Genomic DNA, 17,918 nt, shown 5'->3' on the forward strand with positions numbered 1-17,918 from the left:
TATTGCCATTCATTTTCAACTATTTGTAATTGGAGTCTTGAAATAATGGAATTTATCAGAGGAATGCCTCATTCACCCTTGTATAATTTGAACATACTAAAATGGCACATGTGGACTCATAAATCGTTTGTGTGCACAAAGGGGTAATATATCACTCCACCCCTCATTCACTCAGGGCTGGGGGAGGGAAGGCATGGAAGTATGAGTTATAGCTTACTAGACAGGATCCCATAACTTCACGTCTTACATCTCCAAGAGGCTTTTTTAATGTAGCCTTTATATTATTTATACTTGCTGGTCATTCATGAAAAAAGGCACTTTTATCATGAGGTTTTGTATCAGTTTTTTTTATTATTTATTTATCAAAACACACGCAAATGTTTTTGACAAAGTCACTTTCAGGCAAACAGATCATTGCTCTGGGCTAAGAGCAGCGGCCCTGTTGTCTACACAGACTGCTGAAATTAGGCATATTATTTCTAATACCAGCCAGGAATGATAAACATGTTAAAATCAAATTAAACTGTTTTCTTTGTGGGGTAGTTTTATGTTTAAAGTGAACACACTGTGACTTTTTTATTAAAGCGATGACAAGAAATTCAGTTATTATTTTTAACCACTACAGAGTGCAGACATTGTGTTATAGAGACAAACATCTGCTTTATGGCATCAGTTCTCCAGAACTAACACCTTTTGCTGTTAGAATCATTTCTTACTCCAAGTCTTTGTTATGCTGATTGAAATCTCAATCTCTGGGGATTGGTACCGCACATATGTGAGCCTGGAACCTAGAATTTTCTGTGTTAAGGAATGTTTATAAAATATCGTAGATGCTGTATGGATATCAAATACTCATAAAAAATTATTTCTTTTATATGGTTTACATTTGGGGTTTATTTCATGTGTTTAGATTTTCCATTTTATTCTCAAGATCTTCTAGATCCTTGCCACTGAAAGTTTTGTCCTTAGACCAGCAGTATCAGTGTATCTTGGAAGCTTCCTTAGGAATTCAGATTCTCAGGTTCTACCGCACGCAACCTACCCTATCACCCCCAGCTACAGAACGAGAAACTACATTTTTTACAAGATCTCCGAGTCATACGTATGTACGCTAATACTTGAAAAGCCCTACTCTACATGGTTGTTGGATGGGAGTATTTTGAAGGAGACATGAATCATGAATGAATCTGAACAGGTTACTTAAGAAGCAGAATAATGTGTTCTAGGCATCGTATTAGCTTGATGTGTTTTACATGCATTATCTCCTATGGACAAAAGGAAAAGAGAAGAGTTTTTATTGAGGGTAGAGAAGTGACTTAGTAAATGTAGATATTCAGGAATATTCTACGTGGTTATTGTAGCCCAGAGAAAAGGGCTAAATCTAAAGTGGAAGTATTCAGGATAACAACAGGTATAGTTTATATGTGTGAGGAGTATAGACTGGTACAGATATGGATATCTGTGAGGAGTATAGACTGGATACAGGAATGTTTTCTGAATGATAAGAGACAATGTTACAGGAATGGATTCAGCCAGCCAGGGAAGAGCGATTTGGAAGTGACACAGCTAATATTCTGGAAGCACATAATGATTTTCACTCACCTTCTCACTTTTGAACAAAAATTAAAAGACTGGGTTGCATATTTACTTTATGTGTGAACATACATGGAAATAATAGAAGTGCATGTTGCTTTTTGTGGATTCAAGTCTTTGCAGTGGATGATTCTTACAACCTTACCATTGGCATAGAAGTGTGTTACTTTCAGTGTATACTCATGAGTATTGACCTTTTTTCTTTAAGAATCATGGGCAGGGAATATAAATGGAGGAGAATATATTTAAGGATGAGAGAAACTAGTTTCTATTCTTGATTCTGACCTGATACTCACCATGATAACTGATAAGGCAAACTGTAACCATCTAGCCTGTTAACAGTATTGGCATTACTGGTATGTTTCATAGAAACTTTTTAATGGCATGCAAAACTTACTCTTAAGTGAAGGGCCTTCTGAAATATGGGAGAGTTGATAATGCATCTATTTGCTTTAGTTTTTTTAGGGACTCAGATCATCCTTATTCTAGTATTAACAATCTACAATTATGAGACAATAAACAATTCCCATTAATGTCATTAGAAGCCACTCCTATAATTCCACTGCTCTAGAAGTAAATAGAAAATGGCAAGTTACCTGGGTAGTAATATTATAGTTAACAGTTTGTATTAGTTATCTATTGCCTCATAACTAATTGTCCAAAAACTTAGCAGCGTTAATGGAACAAACATTTACTATCCCACAGTGGGTCAGGAATCCGGCATGGTGCCTGTGACTCAAGGCTTGTGATGTGGTTGCAATCAAGCTGTTAGCTGGGGCTGCTATCTTATCTAAAGGGTCTATGTGTGGGATTTCATTCACAAGGTTATTATTGGCTAGCTTTGGTTCTTTATCACATGGGCCTTTCCATGGGCTGCTTTGTGACATGGCAGCTAGCTTCCCACAGAGCAAGCCATGCAATGAGCTCAAGAGAGAGAAATCAGACTCAGGATGGAAACCATGGTCTTTTTATAACCTAATCTTGAAAGTGACATTCCATTACTTCTGTCCATGAAACTGAATAGAAACTGACTGTTTCTACTCATTAAAAGCAAGCCAGTAAGTCCAGCCCATACTAAAGGAGGAGGGTTACACACAAGGGTGAATATCAGGAGGTAGGCATCACTGCAGGCTGACCACAACTGGGTTTTTTGGGGGTTTTTTTGTGCTTCCATATTTTCTGACATGTCCATTGTGGACATGTATTTCTGATGTAATAAGGAAATAAAAATGTTAAAGGCAATAAAACTGAAGAGAAAATATTACTTTTTAAAGTTTTATTTATTTATTTGTTTATTTATTTGAGAGAGAGAGAGAGAGAGAGAGAGCATACAGGAGGAACAGAGAGAGAGAAAGAGAGAGGGAAAGAGAAAGAGAGAATCCCAAGCAGGCTCCTTGCTGTCAGCACAGAGCCCGACACGGGGCTCAAACTCAGAAACTGTGAGATCATGACCTGAGCCGAAACCTAGAGTCAGATGTTTAACTGACTGAGCCACTCAGGGACCCCAAGAGAAAATATTCTTTTATCAGAAATGTTGATGAGAAAAGTAACTCTTGTTTGGAGTTTTCTTAGTAAGACATTTAATTAACTGAAGACAGGATTTATTAGCGCAGCTTCCTGGCCGTGTGTTAGATCATGCCATGAATCCACGTCTGAGATCGTGAACCTAACGGGGTTTCATATAGCTTTCAAATTTTTACACCGAAAAATTGAAATAGCAAGCGCCTCTGGTGGTAATATACATCCATCCGTCTTCCTCACTGCCTCACAGTCTTCTTCTTGCTCTGTTCTCAATAGCATGCTTGAGAGTTCGAACCGGCTCGATGAAGAACACAGACTGATCGCCAGGTACGCGGCAAGACTGGCAGCAGAGTCCGCTTCGTCTGTAAGTAGTTTGAGTGAGAGTCTGTCATGTTCACTGTTATCCTTACAGTTGGTGCGACGACAGCAAAGCTGAGAACTTGTTACTGTGTGACCTGCAGGACCTAAACACGAGCCTTCTACTTCTGTTTTTCACCGTCCGGCTATGGGTCTGGTGTGGCATAAATCATAGCTTTAGGTATTCTGTTACAACACTGCTGAACCAGCCCAACACCGGGTGTGTCTGGACAATTCCTGATCAGTTAAGAGAAAGAGGAATGACTCAAATCCACAACTGGCTCAGATAAGTTTCCACTTTTATCGATATGTAGTATATACAAGAAACAGAAAACTATGTACTGAAATCAGAGGAAAAACCTGGATCACAGCTCGAAGCTGCCGTTCGCTAGGCTTAGCTACGGGAAGTCATTTAGGATATAAAACATAGGACCCCGAATCCTTTGTTAGCAACACAAATCACTTCTTTGTTAAAAGAAATGCCAATTAAAAAATCATAGAAAAGCTTTATGAGAGCCAGACATTTACCAAGCTTAATCTTTCTATAGTCAGGTGTCTGGACATTAAAGTTTTTTCATTTCTGGGGGCGTAGGCAATTGATGCCATTTTTAAAAGCTTGGCATTCTTTAGTGGAAAGGTTAATTGTGATTTTTTTTAATTTGTTTAAAAACCAATTGAGGAACTTCTAAAATGTACTGTAGAGCAAAGAAAGCAAAGTGCAGGGAACTATACATAATCTGACTCTGTTTTTATAAAAAAATGACAAACCTTCAGTAAATGCACATATACATGTACATATATAAATACAGTATGTGATTACATGTGTATACATATGTAAATGTACATACATATGTAAAAGTTGACTTTTATTTGGAAATATGAAAATCAATCTCTCCTTGTTGTAAAAAATCTTCTTGGGGTACCTGGGTGGCTCAGTCGGTTAAATGTCCAACTTCAGCTCAAGTCATGATCTCACAGTTCATGAGTTTGAGTCCCGAGTCAGGCTTTGGAATCTGTGACTCCCTCTTTCTCTGCCCCTCTCCTACTCACACTATGTCTCTCTCTGTCTCTCAAAAAATAAATAAATGTTAAAAAAAAATTTTTAAATCCTCTTGTAATTATTATCAATGTATTGTGTAAAAGAACTCATTGGATACAATAATACTTTGATTTTACAACAAAAAATACGTCTATAAATATACATATGTATATATGTATTTACATATAATCATAGGCCGTATTTATATATATGTATATATGTATGTGTATTTAGTCAGGGAAATTTGCATATATATAATTTGTTAAGATTAATTTCTGTGTATGTGTATATATATACATATATATAGAGAGAGAGAGAGAGAGAGAGAGAATGGAGAAAGCCGTGACTGCATATACACTAGTTGTTAAAACATGACCAGGAGTGATGAGTGTTATGCCATCAATGTGGAGGAAGGATGTATATATCCATTAATGTAAAATTACATACCTGAATAAAGAAATGCTAATAAGTATGTTGACCAAAAGAAGAAAAGAAAATCCTATTAACTGTGATTTTCAAACCGTGAAATTTTTTTATTGTGCGTTACAGTGATTGAACAGTAATTCTAGAGAGGTATCTCAACAGGGAAGTATTTTTTACACCCACCTACACTGAGAGAACTGTCACAGTGGGGACAGCACAGCAAGAATGAAATCGCTCCCAAAGACTTCAAGTCAGAAAGCTACAAGACTATGTCTTCTACGTTTTGTGTGTTTGCCTGCCAGAGAATTCTGTTCTGCTTCTGCTCGCAAAGGCGTCCCCCCAGATTCACAGAGAAGTCGGTGCTTAGGAGATGAATGGCAATTTCATGTACTTGCTTTTCCTGTTTTGATAGAAATAGTTTTTTTTTTCTTTCCTGTCTGCATATCTCATGATTCCTGTCTCCTCACACACATGGGTTTCCATTCCCAATGTTAAACAGCATAAACCACATGTTTTACAGCAGCCGACCCAGCAGAGAAGTGCTCCTGACATCTCCTTCACCATTGATGCGAATAAGCAACAGAGGCAGCTGATCGCAGAGCTAGAAAACAAGAACAGGTAAGGCTTTTTAGACATGCTGGCTTTTTTGATCAGAGTGTGTGTTCACTGAAAACTTACAGTTATGCTTTAAAATATCCAGGTTTTTCAGCTGTATGCATATTTAAAGGACGATGTCTTTAGTCAGTGATATTGGCGTCTGAGAAGCTCGTCTTTAGATTTTAGATCTTCAAAAGCTTCATGAGAAAACATACATACAGTTCTGAGATATCAGTGCAATCAATGTTTCCTCTCTAGACAGTATCATTTCCCTTTCACTGACGTGCTTGTTTTTGTTGAAAGTTTATTTATTGTGAGAGAAAGAGAGAGAGTGGGAGCAGAGGGTGGGGCAGAGGGAGAGGGGAGAGAGAAAACCAAGCAGCCCCAACTTGGGGCTCTACCTCACCAACTGTGAGATCATGACCTGAGCCAAAATTAAGAGTAGGACGCTTAACTCGCTGAGCCACCCTGGTGCCCCAACACGCCTGTTTTTGTTAAGGAGCTGTCTCATTCAGAAGGGCCCTCCTGAGTGCCACCCAGAGACAAACAGAAGGCTCTTCTAAAAGAGGCATTTGGAAGTCGCCCGGGTGACTCAGTCGGTTAGCGTCCGACTCGTGGTTTTGGCTCAGCTCATGATCTCACGGTTTGTGAGTTCTAGACCCACGTCAGGCTCCGTGCTGGCAGAGTAGAGCCTGCTTAGGATCCCCTCTCCCTCTCTCTCTGCCCCTACCCTGCTTGTGCTCTCTCTTCCTCTCTCTCAAGATAAATAAACTTTTAAATAAGCAAATCAGGCACTTGGGCTGACACCACTGTCCCCCAGTTGTTGGAGCCAAACACCTCCATGCCCAAGTCCATCAGCAGGACTCTGTCTATTCGACACAGACTGATTCTCAGCTGACCCCCGCAACATATCCCAGACTGTCCACTCTGTTTCCACCATTAGCAGCAGCCCAACCTGTCACTGTGTGAAACACAAGTCATATCATGTTATTTTATGTTCAAAACCCTCTGATGGGTTTCTGTCACACTTCGACTGAAACCTACCCTTCTTACCGTGGTCTGCAAGGTCTAACCTGGGCTGATGCCTGCCTACCTTGCCAGCCTCCGCAAATCCTGCTCAGTGTGCTCCTGCTCACCTCTTTCCTTGCAGCCTGTGTACTAGCTGTTCTCTCAGTTTAGGGCGCTCTTCCTTAGGGTCGCTGCATGGGCAGGCCCTTCTCATCATTCAGGTCTTACCTCACAAGTCCTCCCGTCTAATCGTTCCCACTACCTCCTGCACCAGGAACCGCTCTCTATCACAGCTCCTGGTATGCGTGTGAGACATCATTATCTGAAATAATTGCATCTATGTGTCTGTTTCCTTCTTCCCTGACTGAAATGGAAGTTCTTTGAGAACAGAGGCCATGCCAAAGGGCCTCTGGGTTCTAGGCCCATGGTTAGGATGTTGCAGAAGCTCAGTAAATATATACTGAGTGAGAAAAATAATTAATTGCAGAGTTAGATCTCAAACTCAATACTGAGTAGGTCCAACATGGGAGCAATGTGTACATTCTAGATCTCTTAGAAGAGCACCAAACTGTCTTAACACTGAATCCCAATCTTTTTTTATTTTTTTTTAATGTTTATGTTTGAGAGAGACAGAGAAACAGAGCATGAGTAGGGGAGGGGCAGAGAGAAAGAGGGAGACATAGAATCCAAAGCAGGCTCCAGGCTCTGAGCTGTCAGCACGGAGCCCGACGTGGGGCTTGAACTCATGAGCCATGAGATCATGACCCGAGCGGAAGTCAGATGCTTAACCAACCGAGGTACCCAGGCGCCCCCACTGAATCCCATTCTTAAACACTGATGTCACTTCTGAGATCAAACTGAATAAAGGAGGAGGTCCTGATCCTTGTTTCATGCCTATAGAGTTTGACATGAGAATTTAGGGATAAATGGTCAAAGCGTTTTTTAACGTTCTATGATAAAAATTAAAAAGAAGGTGCAGACTTGGTTGGCATATTTTCCTGTTCTTAGAAAGAGAAAAAGACTACAGTGAAAATTCCCAAGCCCACAAATATCTTATCTTGGTTGCAGTGTTTTCCTGCTCTCCTACCTCTCCAAAGCACTTTATTTTCCCTTCAAATCCTCTGCTTCCACTCAGCATGAGGTGAAATCAGGACCTCCTTTAAGGAAATACCCCAGTGACATCGGCCCCCATGCAGAATTCCAGAATCAGCTAGGAGCACCATGGATGTTCCAATGGCCCCAGCTATGGTGTGCTACCAGTCTTACTGCTTGTTTCCAAGACGTTTCTGGATGTTGTACTCTGAATGCGTGTTTGTAGGACCAGAGAGAGAATAAAGAAATGGGAATGAGAAGAGATGGCAGAAAGAGAAGTTTGTCCTGTCTCTTAGTCCTTTCGTGGCCCACAGAGTTCCCCACACCATGCCTGAAGAGCATCTAGTCCATCCTGAACTCATTTGTCTAAACCGGTGGCTTCATGCCCTCCAAGGACCCCAGAACCACGTCCCAGAAGCTTATCCAGGTCAACTTCTGCACTGTAGGAGTTCGCCCTAGGAATCCCGTGGTCTCCAAGGTGACAATGAACCCACTAATCAGATCTCTGAGTTTCAGGGGAGGTTAGAGTTCCTCACTTCACTCCATGACTACTCTGGGTGATTCATGGACTTTTCAGCCATGATCGTTAGAAGATAATGCTTCCTCATAGCACACTTGGAAGAACTAATTGGGATTGGTATTAGGAGTAGCAGTACTCTTTACATTATATGACATAAATCACAGCCTGCATAGGCTAAACCTGTCAGAGTAAACACCAAAGACAGAGGGAGTCAGATATCCATGGCCTCTGGAGCTAACCACCTGGGTTCAAATCACCTCTACCACCTACTTGTTATTGAACTTGGGCAAGTCTTTTAACTGGCCTGTGCTTTGATTTCCTTATTCATGAAACAGATAATAGCAGGACCTATATACAATTTTTATGAGGATTCAATAAAAGAAGATTAAAGAGGAGAGCACAGTTCCTGGGGAGAGGCTAAGAACTCAGTACTCTTTACAGATCTTACCATAATTTTTCTTATCAGAGCTGCTTCTCTCTTTTCCTTCCTTAAGCTAAATGCTGCATCATGGTTCTGTCCTTGGAACTGACAAGGAGAACAAGTGGGAGTCATAGAATGTCAGGATGTTAGTCCTGGCGGAGAACTTCGAAATCTCAGCTTTACTGATTGTCAGGCCCTGTGGGACCTGGGGTCTCTATAGAGGTCTGAAGAAGGGGAAGAAGGGCTTGCGGCACAGGGCTTTCTTTCACCAGAACAGGCTCCCTTTTAACCATTTGACGTATTGAGTTTCCGTAGAAAATTTGTCTTAAAGTTTTCCACCAGGGAATGCCAAAGGGGGACAGAAAAAGGTGGAAAACCCCTGAATTATAGTTCAGTCTCCTCACTATACCCGTGAGAGAGGTAGTAACTAATAATGAGCTTCTTAATGCTGGTGTGTTTATGAAGCAGGCAGTTGTAAATCAGCCTTTCGGATGGAAAGCCATCGCCCTTGCTCACCAAGTTCACCTTCCATTCCTTATTCCTTAGTGCTTTGTTCTTATTGTCTGTCTCTTGTGCGTTTTGCTGGATGGAAGACTGACCCCTCCCCCAAGAATATGTGTCTTGTAACCTTGCTTAATGGCTTCAAACTCACTTAGGGATAATTTGCCTTGCATAGGTCACCTATCCTTTATGGCGGCCTAATGTTCACCTCAGTGCGGGGCAGCCCAGGCTCCGACATCAATAATAGACTGACACATCTCACCCCTGACAGGGGTCACGCCAATAGCACTCTTATGTCACACACTCAATTACAGTGAATCCTTTTAAAAGCACTTTCCTTCCAAGGCTACCCTCACTGAGACCCATTGTTGAGGCTGAAAATGGTAAGAATAAGAAAAAAATTTTTGGCCTAACCGGGGGCTTCTCCGATAAATTCAGTGAGGGGAATGTCATTCCCGGTGAGAGAATGGGGTTATTTAGTTTTGTGAAATGAGCACCATTTATCCTGTTTTCCCTCCAAGCACCTCTTACCCGGTCGCTGCAATGACTTGATGGTGTCAGGCCGTGATCAGAAATAATCGGAAGATATATTTGTGCACCTAAGCAGCACACTTTTCAAAGTTGAACACGTTACCGCAGTATTATGTTACTTAGTAGAGCGATTATCAGGTCCTGGTGAGAACACTCAGCTTGAAGTCTCCAACAACATACTGTAGAGTTTGAATGTGCTGGGGCTGAGGTCAGCCTTCCGCTGTCCGTAGCACCCATCTAGCTGCAGCCAGTCCCTCGTAAACACTGTTGGTTAGTGAGACTTTCTTCTGCTCCCAAACATAGGGTGACCGCCCCCCTCGGATGTTAGCATCCTGGATATCCTGGAAGTTAACTGACCCTAGTTTCTTACCTTCTTCCTCTCTCCCAAGAGAAATCTTACAGGAGATCCAGAGGCTGCGGCTAGAGCATGAACAAGCTTCTCAGCCCACTCCAGAGAAGGCACAGCAAAACCCCACTCTGCTGGCAGAACTCCGGCTCCTCAGGTAAGAGAGGAGCCCAAAGGCCTCTTGGGAAATGCAAGTGACTGGGATCTTCCAAAAGTCTAACAGCGTCCAGCCAGAAAACAGTCCTTAGCCACCATAGCTGCTGACATGCTTGCTGTTTCTTTTTTTTTTTTTTTAAATTTTAATGTTTATTTATTTTTGAGGGAGAGAGAGTGGGTGTGGTGCAGAGAGAGAGGGGGAGACACAGAATCTAAAGCAGGCTCCAGGCTCTGAGCTGTGAGCACAGAGCCCGCCATGGGGCTCAAACTCACCCACCATGAGATCATGACCTGAGCTGAAGTCAGACACTTAACTGACCGAGCCCCTCAGACACCCCTGTTTCTTTTTTAATAGCACAGGCCTATTCACTGAGATTTGGGGGTTTTAAGGAGATGCTGTGTATATTTTATTCTTTCATTTGACACAGTGAAGGGGAAACAGCATTCTTTACAAACAAAATCTCTCACTGAAAAAAATTTGAACTCAGCTCTTTCTAGTTATTTGCACCATCGACAATGTGTTTATGATACAAGTGATCAACGCAACAAACACAGAAGCAGCTAAATAAACATCACAGGCTTTTACATTTAAAAATTTACCTGTAACCCACAAAAAAGGAGTCTGATTTTCTCTCAATCTTGGTCCATAAAAGCTTCACATGCAGACCTTAAAAAATAGACCTCATACCTTCTTGTTCTGCTAATGAATTAAAACACCTGCTGTTGTCTAGTCCGACACCATAAGACATTTGAGTCCGAAAGGCCCTTAGAAGGTTCCACCCTTGAATTTCAGTGCACTTTTCAGAGTCAGGAAGGTAGAGAATAGCACATGCTGTGCTCATGTGCAAAAGGCTGGGGGGTGGCGGTGGGCTTCACCTCAGACCGGCTTAGCACCATGCCCTGAAATATGACACATACTCAAACCTATGTGTGCAGCAAACAGCACAAACAGAAATTCAAAGGCATTGCTTCATAGGAATGTCCTATTTCACAAGGCACTTTTAGTTGTTAGCAGATATGACATTCTTTCCATCTTCCAGTTTCGGTGCCAGATTCCAGGTATATCTTACTCTGAGGGACGCTTTTTATAGCAAGTACAGATGCCTCTTCTCAGAAACCCTTGTCATCATTAGAGCGCCATTAACTTCTTCCAGACAAAATGACTAAATTAAGCAGGTTCTGGACGGTTATGTTTGGATTTTACCAAGTTCCTATTGATTGTAGTCATGGATGTTTCCGGGGGTTCCATCCCAGCCCTGCTCTTCAGACACATGCATGACGAGGCACCACAGCACATCTGGCCCAGGCTGCAGGCCCAGCCTGCTCTCAGGGAGGCCCCATTCTCCCTCTCTCCAGGCCCGTGCATCTGCCTAGACGGCAGAGCCACCAAAGGCATGAGTTATGGAAAGGAGATCTATGGAACCGGCAACTTGTGGGGGCTGCTTGATGTGAAAGGATCATGTCATACTTTCGAATAACTAAAGAATTTAGTGGAAGAAACAGAAATCCTTCCTTTTCAAACTATATTCTCTGGTCCTTTCTTCAGGGAGATGTATTAGAAGTCCTTGCATGTTCTACTACACGTCACCCAGGTGGGATGAAAGTGGAAAGAAGGAAAAGGTGACATTCTATATCATTATCCTCAAAGGCATATAAAAGTAAATGCCTGCTCGAAAGAAAATTTGCCTACTAGGACTATGTAGGCCCTCCCAGCTCACAAGCTGTGAGTCGAACTTACACAGAAACATAACTGAATAAACCAATTTGGAAATGGAGTGATCATTCATCTCCACATCTAGGTACCTTGTCTCCTGAAATGTTCTTTATGCCTCTTCCGTTGACTGTCCCATTCTCTGTTGGAGGGATGATGACTAGGAATTTTTCATAAACATTTTCATCAGATCACCTGTTAGCATTTGCTTTCGAAAGTAGTTGGTTCCGTTTGGGTGATGCCGTCCAGGAAGGCTTCTTTATGTGCCTGGGTCACTGATGATAGTTTTCCAACTGATACGTCTTCCCTCCTTGGCATTGCTATCTTGGAATAGACTGATAGTTCTAACCACCCTCCTGGCCCTGACTTGTGGGCATTCCCATATCCCCAGCTGAGCCCACACCCATGCTAAGGAGCCTGTCTCTGTGAAAAACTTCAGTGTTTTGGGTGTTCCCTGTCAGCTGGTGGCCCATGCCTGAAGCTAGAGGCTTGAGGCCCGAGACACCTAAATCTCAACTGCCTCCATATTCTACACATTTCTTCTACCTGGAAGAAGAAGGAATGCCCTCCCTTAAAGGCTATTTCTCTAGATCCTTATAAGCCATTAATTCTCTGGTAAGCATTTTCATGACTTGGAGATTTCACAGATACCCTGACATCCTAGGTCAAGAAACTTGCTTTGGGTATTCTAACTTTTATCCTTTAGTCATTTCAGACTCCAAAACAATGGCTTCTTGCACTCTTTGGCCTTTGTTCACACTGAGGAGTGGCCACATGCAGCAGCCACAGGAACTCCTTGGACAGAGATCTTCTCCGTCCATTACACCCTTCTGGTGCCTCTATTGAGAAACCAACAGGAGAAATTTCTTTCAGCTGCGGAATGGATGAGGGGAGACAGGAGCAGAGCTCAGCTTTTCATTAATGCAGTTCATTTTTATCTTAAGAGCACTATGACCTTTCTAAATAATCACATTTTCCTTTTTACATCAGCCACAAGAAAGCTGAAAGCCAAGTTTGCAACCCAGATCTGACAACCAAGTGGGGTTATATGATAGGCATTTCCGTGTGCTAATCTGACGCTCCCTAGGCACTAAACTCTATAATACACTGTCCCGGGTAATTGCTGTAACAAACCCAGGAGATAGACACTATTATTGTACTCTTTTTATAGATAGGGAAACTGAGATTCACAGAAGTTAAATAATTTACCCAAGATCCCACACAATGAGTAGCACATGTGGATTCCGTCTCCTTTTCTTGGGTCTTAGTTATCTCCTGCTGGACTGTTATTACTCACTTAATTGATTCCTGGCCCCTGACCCATCTACACTACTATCAGATTTATCATCCCTCATTTTATTATTCATTTAGTTCATTCAGCAAATATTTCTAAAACGCAGGATGCCCACAGTTGAATTGAAAAAGATACTGTCCTGGTCCCACAGAATGTGTGGTCCAGTAGGAAAATGACATACATCAAATAAGCACACAAATGAGAATATAATTACAAACTGAGATAAGGACTATTAGGAGTCTTGCTTTTAAATAGAGACATTATAATAATAAAGATCAGAGCAGAAATAAACAATATAGAATCTAAAAAAAACTGTAGAGCAGATCAATGAAACCAAGAGTTGGTTTTTTGAAAAAATAAATAGAGACATTATGATCCAACCTGCCCTTCACTGTGGTCAAAGAAGGTTACCATGAAGAGGGATTGTTTGAGTTGAAGGATGAAGGATGAATGGGAACAGGGATTAAGGGTGGCAGAGGGGCTAAAACAGCAGTAAAAGGGTCTCCTGGAAGATAGAGGCCATAGGTCCAAAAACCAAATGGAAGGAGCAAATGTGGCACTTTTTTAGGAAATGAAAGGTCTCTAGACCTAGAATTCAGTGAATGAAAGGGTATACGGAAAGAGACAGAGCTGACGATGTAGGTGGGGGTAGACGGTGACACTGTGTGGCCTTACAGACCTTCTCAAGGATATTGCTGTTAATCCGACAATAGAAGCCATAGAAGGGGGAAGAACTGCATGTCCAGTCCACACAGCAGATTACAATGTAAAGTCAGGTTCACACGAATCAGAGATCTTACTCCAGCATGGAGATTTACTAGTAACTTCAAGAATACAGGCAACCAAGAGGCACCGATAAAGCAGAGAAAGGTCTGGAACATTCCACATAGTTCCTGAGGTCTTTCCTTTTCTACGTTGGGTGGAGTTTTGGAGGGAGTTTTGCAAGGTTATCTAGCAAGCCTTCCTTAAATTTTTACCACCATATGGAACTGGACGTCTTCTTCAGTGTTACCACTGAAGTGCAGCAATTTGTTCATATTTTTATTGTACGCTCACCATCGTCGTCTTGAACTTCTTTCTCCTCCTCTTTTGCTCAAGAACAAAAACTGTATCCTACTCATTATTTTATTTACAGTGTCTTAAAAGTACCAAATGGATGGCATGAATGGATAAGCTGCAAAACGATTAAGAGATAGCTAAAGAACTGTGTTTGCAAAGACAATACCATCTTGTAGCATAAAACATTTATTAAAACTGTGAAGGAACTAACTTCACACTACAAATCTCAAAGAGGAAAAACGTATAATTTCCATATCTATACCTTGCAAAAAAAATAAGCACTTTATTTTATACCCCCGAAATTACATTCTTTTCAATGTGTATAAAATTATTTTTCAAGAAAACTTGCGGGGCGCCTGGGTGGCTCAGTCGGTTAAGCATCCGACTTCGGCTCAGGTCATGATCTCACGGTTTGTGAGTTCGGGCCCCACATTGGGCTCTGTGCTGACAGCTCAGAGCCTGGAGCCTGCTTCGGATTCTGTGTCTCCGTCTCTCTCTGCCCCTCCCCCACTTGTGCTCTGTCTCTCTCTATCAAAAATAAATAAAATGTAAAACAACAACAACAACAACTTGCTAATTAAGGTAACTTCGTGTTCTATTAATTAAAAATGTAAGTGTAACCTCTGGTGTAAGTCTGGTTTCCAGAGTTGAATTTAATAGACCAGCTTAATTTTTAAATGATTTTTGGGAAATAACATAAAGCTGAGTACTTTTTGTTTTACCATATGATGATACATTTTTTTAAGTTTATTTATTTATTTTGAGAAAGAGAGCAGGGGTGGGGCAGAGAGAGAGGGCAGGGGAGGGAGCAGAAAGAGAGGGAGAGAGAGAATCCCAAGCAGGCTCTGCATTGTCAGCATGGAGCCCAACGCAGGGCTCCAGGTCATGAACTGTGAGATCATGACCTGAGCCAAAACCAACAGCTGGATGCTCAGTTGACTAAGTCACCCCTATAGGGATATATTTTTAAAATTACCATCATCTCTTATCACAACAGTTTCATGAATGACAGTATATTTTTTTAACTTTTTATTTTGAAAAAATTTAAGATTTGTAAGAAAATCACAATGGATGTCCTTATATACTTCACCTAGAGATAACAAACATATTACTACACCCTTCTCTATCTCCCTATATAAGCTTATATGTATATGTATATATGTATATATGTATATATGTATAATGTATATATGTATATGTATAGCATACATATTTTTGATGAGTCATTTTGAGAGTAAGTTGCAGACATCATAACCCTTTACCACTAAGTATTTCTGTGTATATTTCCTATGTAAAAATGTATTGTCTTACATAACCATGGCACCATCATCAAATTCAGAAAAGTTGATATTATTGTCTCATACATGATCTATATTAAAATTTTGCCTGTTGTCCCAACATTGTCCTAAGAGAAAATAGGTTTTAAAGTACATTCAAGGGGCACCTGGGGGGTTCCGTCAGTCGTTCAAGCATTCAACTTAAGCTCAGGTCATGATCTCACGGCTGGTGAGTTTAAGCCCCACATCAGTCTCTGTGCTGACAGCTCAGAGCCTGGAACCTGCTTCAGATTCTGTGTCTCCCTCTCTCTCTGCCCCTCCCCCACTCACACTCCATCTATCTCTCTCAAAAATAAACATCAAAATATATATATATCATATATATTATTTAAAAAACACGCAAAATTAGAAATTATCAGGCAGAATCTCAAAATAAAAGACATTCCTTTTACAGAGGTATACATTTAGCTCTATGAAAATAAAATCACTACTTAGTCCTTGTTTTCTTGTTCCCACTTGGAACCATGGAAGCTACACCACAAATTTGTTGATCAGACCCCTGTTTGGTAGCCACTTATAGAGAAGATTAAATAAAGACATTATTACATGAAATTCTTTTTTTTTTTTTTAATGTTTATTCATTCCTGAGAGAGACAGAGACAGAGTACGAGCAGGGGAGGGGCAGAGAGAGAGGGAGACACAGAATCCAGAGCAGGCTCCAGGCTCTGAGCTGTCAGCACAGAGCCTGACGCGGGGCCTGAACTCACAAACCGCGAGATCATGACCTGAGCCCAAGTTGGACGCTCAACCAACTAGGCCACTCAGGCGCCCCGTGAAATTCTTTTAATTGAATTTAATCAATGCATGAAGGAGTAGATGTCATGTTTTGAAAGATTACTACTTATAGGAAAACTGTACAAACAAGTTTTTTTAATTGTTGATTAATTCTAAATTAATACCAGTTAACTTTTCCGCATAGTTTTTAGATGCCTACCTTAGTATTTTTTACCTACAATATTAGAATTTACTGCAACCCTCTCCGCAAAGTGCTCCTATGACCAAAAGTCCAAAAATTACAAAACAGTATCTAGAAGAACACTGGAAATACGTCAGAAACATTATCTATCCTTCTACCAACCCCTACCATGGATATATTTGGGACACCATGTGCAGACAAGGTCAAAGACAAAACAGCTAGTGGATTTGTCATTGATGAATATTTTTGAATGGAGTAAGACTTTCAAAATTAGAATGTTGCAGCCCAGGAAGACAAAGACTAAAATAAGATACCATTAAAATCTATAAAATCATGATGTTCCTTGTCCTTCAGGATTCAGAAAAGAGGCAATTGTAAAAGAAAAAGGAAGGAATGTTCTGGGAGTAAGTAAGCCTTGAATGGCAATAAAAGCCAAAAATATAAATATATTCAAAAAGAGCTGAGGTATGTTTATAAATTTTAAATTCATAATTCATTAGAGAAACCTGAATCAAAGCAAATTAGGAATGTTTCACTTATATCCATAACCTGTGCTCCCCCCAAAATATCTTTCAATTGGATGAGTCATTGACCGAAGTCAGTGTGACATTTTCATACTGTCAGTTTTTCATTTCAGAGTCTCTGCTACAGTGTCACTTAATCTTTTGCCTGTGCCATTGAGACTAGGCACATCCATTCATACATTAACACATGGTTAAAGCAGTCACACATTTTTAAAATATAAGTTCCAATATCTCAAACTCAGGCAGAAGCCTTTGGGGCACGGGGGAAAAATTGTGTATATTATTCACTAATGATCATGAAATAATAGAGTTGAAATTGACTTGAAAAGTACACACATACATCAGAAATACAAACCATTAATATTCTTCTCCATACTGTTTCATTTCTTTTCCCTCTTTTAAAGATATTCTTGGTACCTCTCAGTGTCAATATAAATGATGGAGTATAGATTGTCCTTTGTGGTTTCCATTCTTGCTGACAGTTTAATAGAAGTTCTGCAAAACAAACAAAATTAAACAAACACAAATCTTATAGGTTATTTTCAGTTGGAACAATTCTGTAGGAACTCCTATAAAGTCAAACCCAAACCAGAAAACTTCAGTTGACTATAAAAACTCTGTACTATGAATATTTCACCTCTGAAAGGTACCATATTGCATACTAAGAATGGAAGAAATGAAAAATAAACTTTCAAACTCCAATTTCCAAATACTAGGGTAATCAGTATGCCCTTTGAGATTTACAGAAGCGTCCTTGGTTTTGGAAGATCTGTGGGATTGACCTTTCTCGGTGACAGTTTGGTTTCTGTTTGTTGTCTTAAGGGGCCCAATGGCATCACACAAGGCCCAGGACATACGAAGCATTCAGAAAAGATTTCATTGACTGGTTAATTCAGGGTAGAAGGGGGAGTATATCCAAGAGGATTTTAATTCATCTGTGTTTTGGTATGACTTCTAACAAACAAATGTACA

At 40.7% G+C, this 17,918-nt stretch overlaps 1 protein-coding gene across 33 annotated transcripts in view; it reads left to right on the forward strand.

The window, feature by feature from the left end:
- The window catches only part of DTNA (dystrobrevin alpha), a 355,973-nt gene that overhangs the window by 311,882 nt on the left and 26,173 nt on the right, over positions 1-17,918 (forward strand). For all 33 annotated transcript variants that reach the window (XM_019815144.3, XM_023241871.2, XM_019815145.3 and 30 more), the window contains 3 exons: positions 3,391-3,478; positions 5,454-5,551; positions 9,993-10,106. In XM_019815144.3, coding sequence (XP_019670703.1) covers positions 3,391-3,478; positions 5,454-5,551; positions 9,993-10,106 — 300 coding nt within the window. The remainder of the gene's footprint in view (positions 1-3,390; positions 3,479-5,453; positions 5,552-9,992; positions 10,107-17,918) is intronic.

This window comes from Felis catus, chromosome D3 (genome assembly GCF_018350175.1).
Source record: "Felis catus isolate Fca126 chromosome D3, F.catus_Fca126_mat1.0, whole genome shotgun sequence".
NCBI lineage: Eukaryota > Metazoa > Chordata > Mammalia > Carnivora > Felidae > Felis > Felis catus.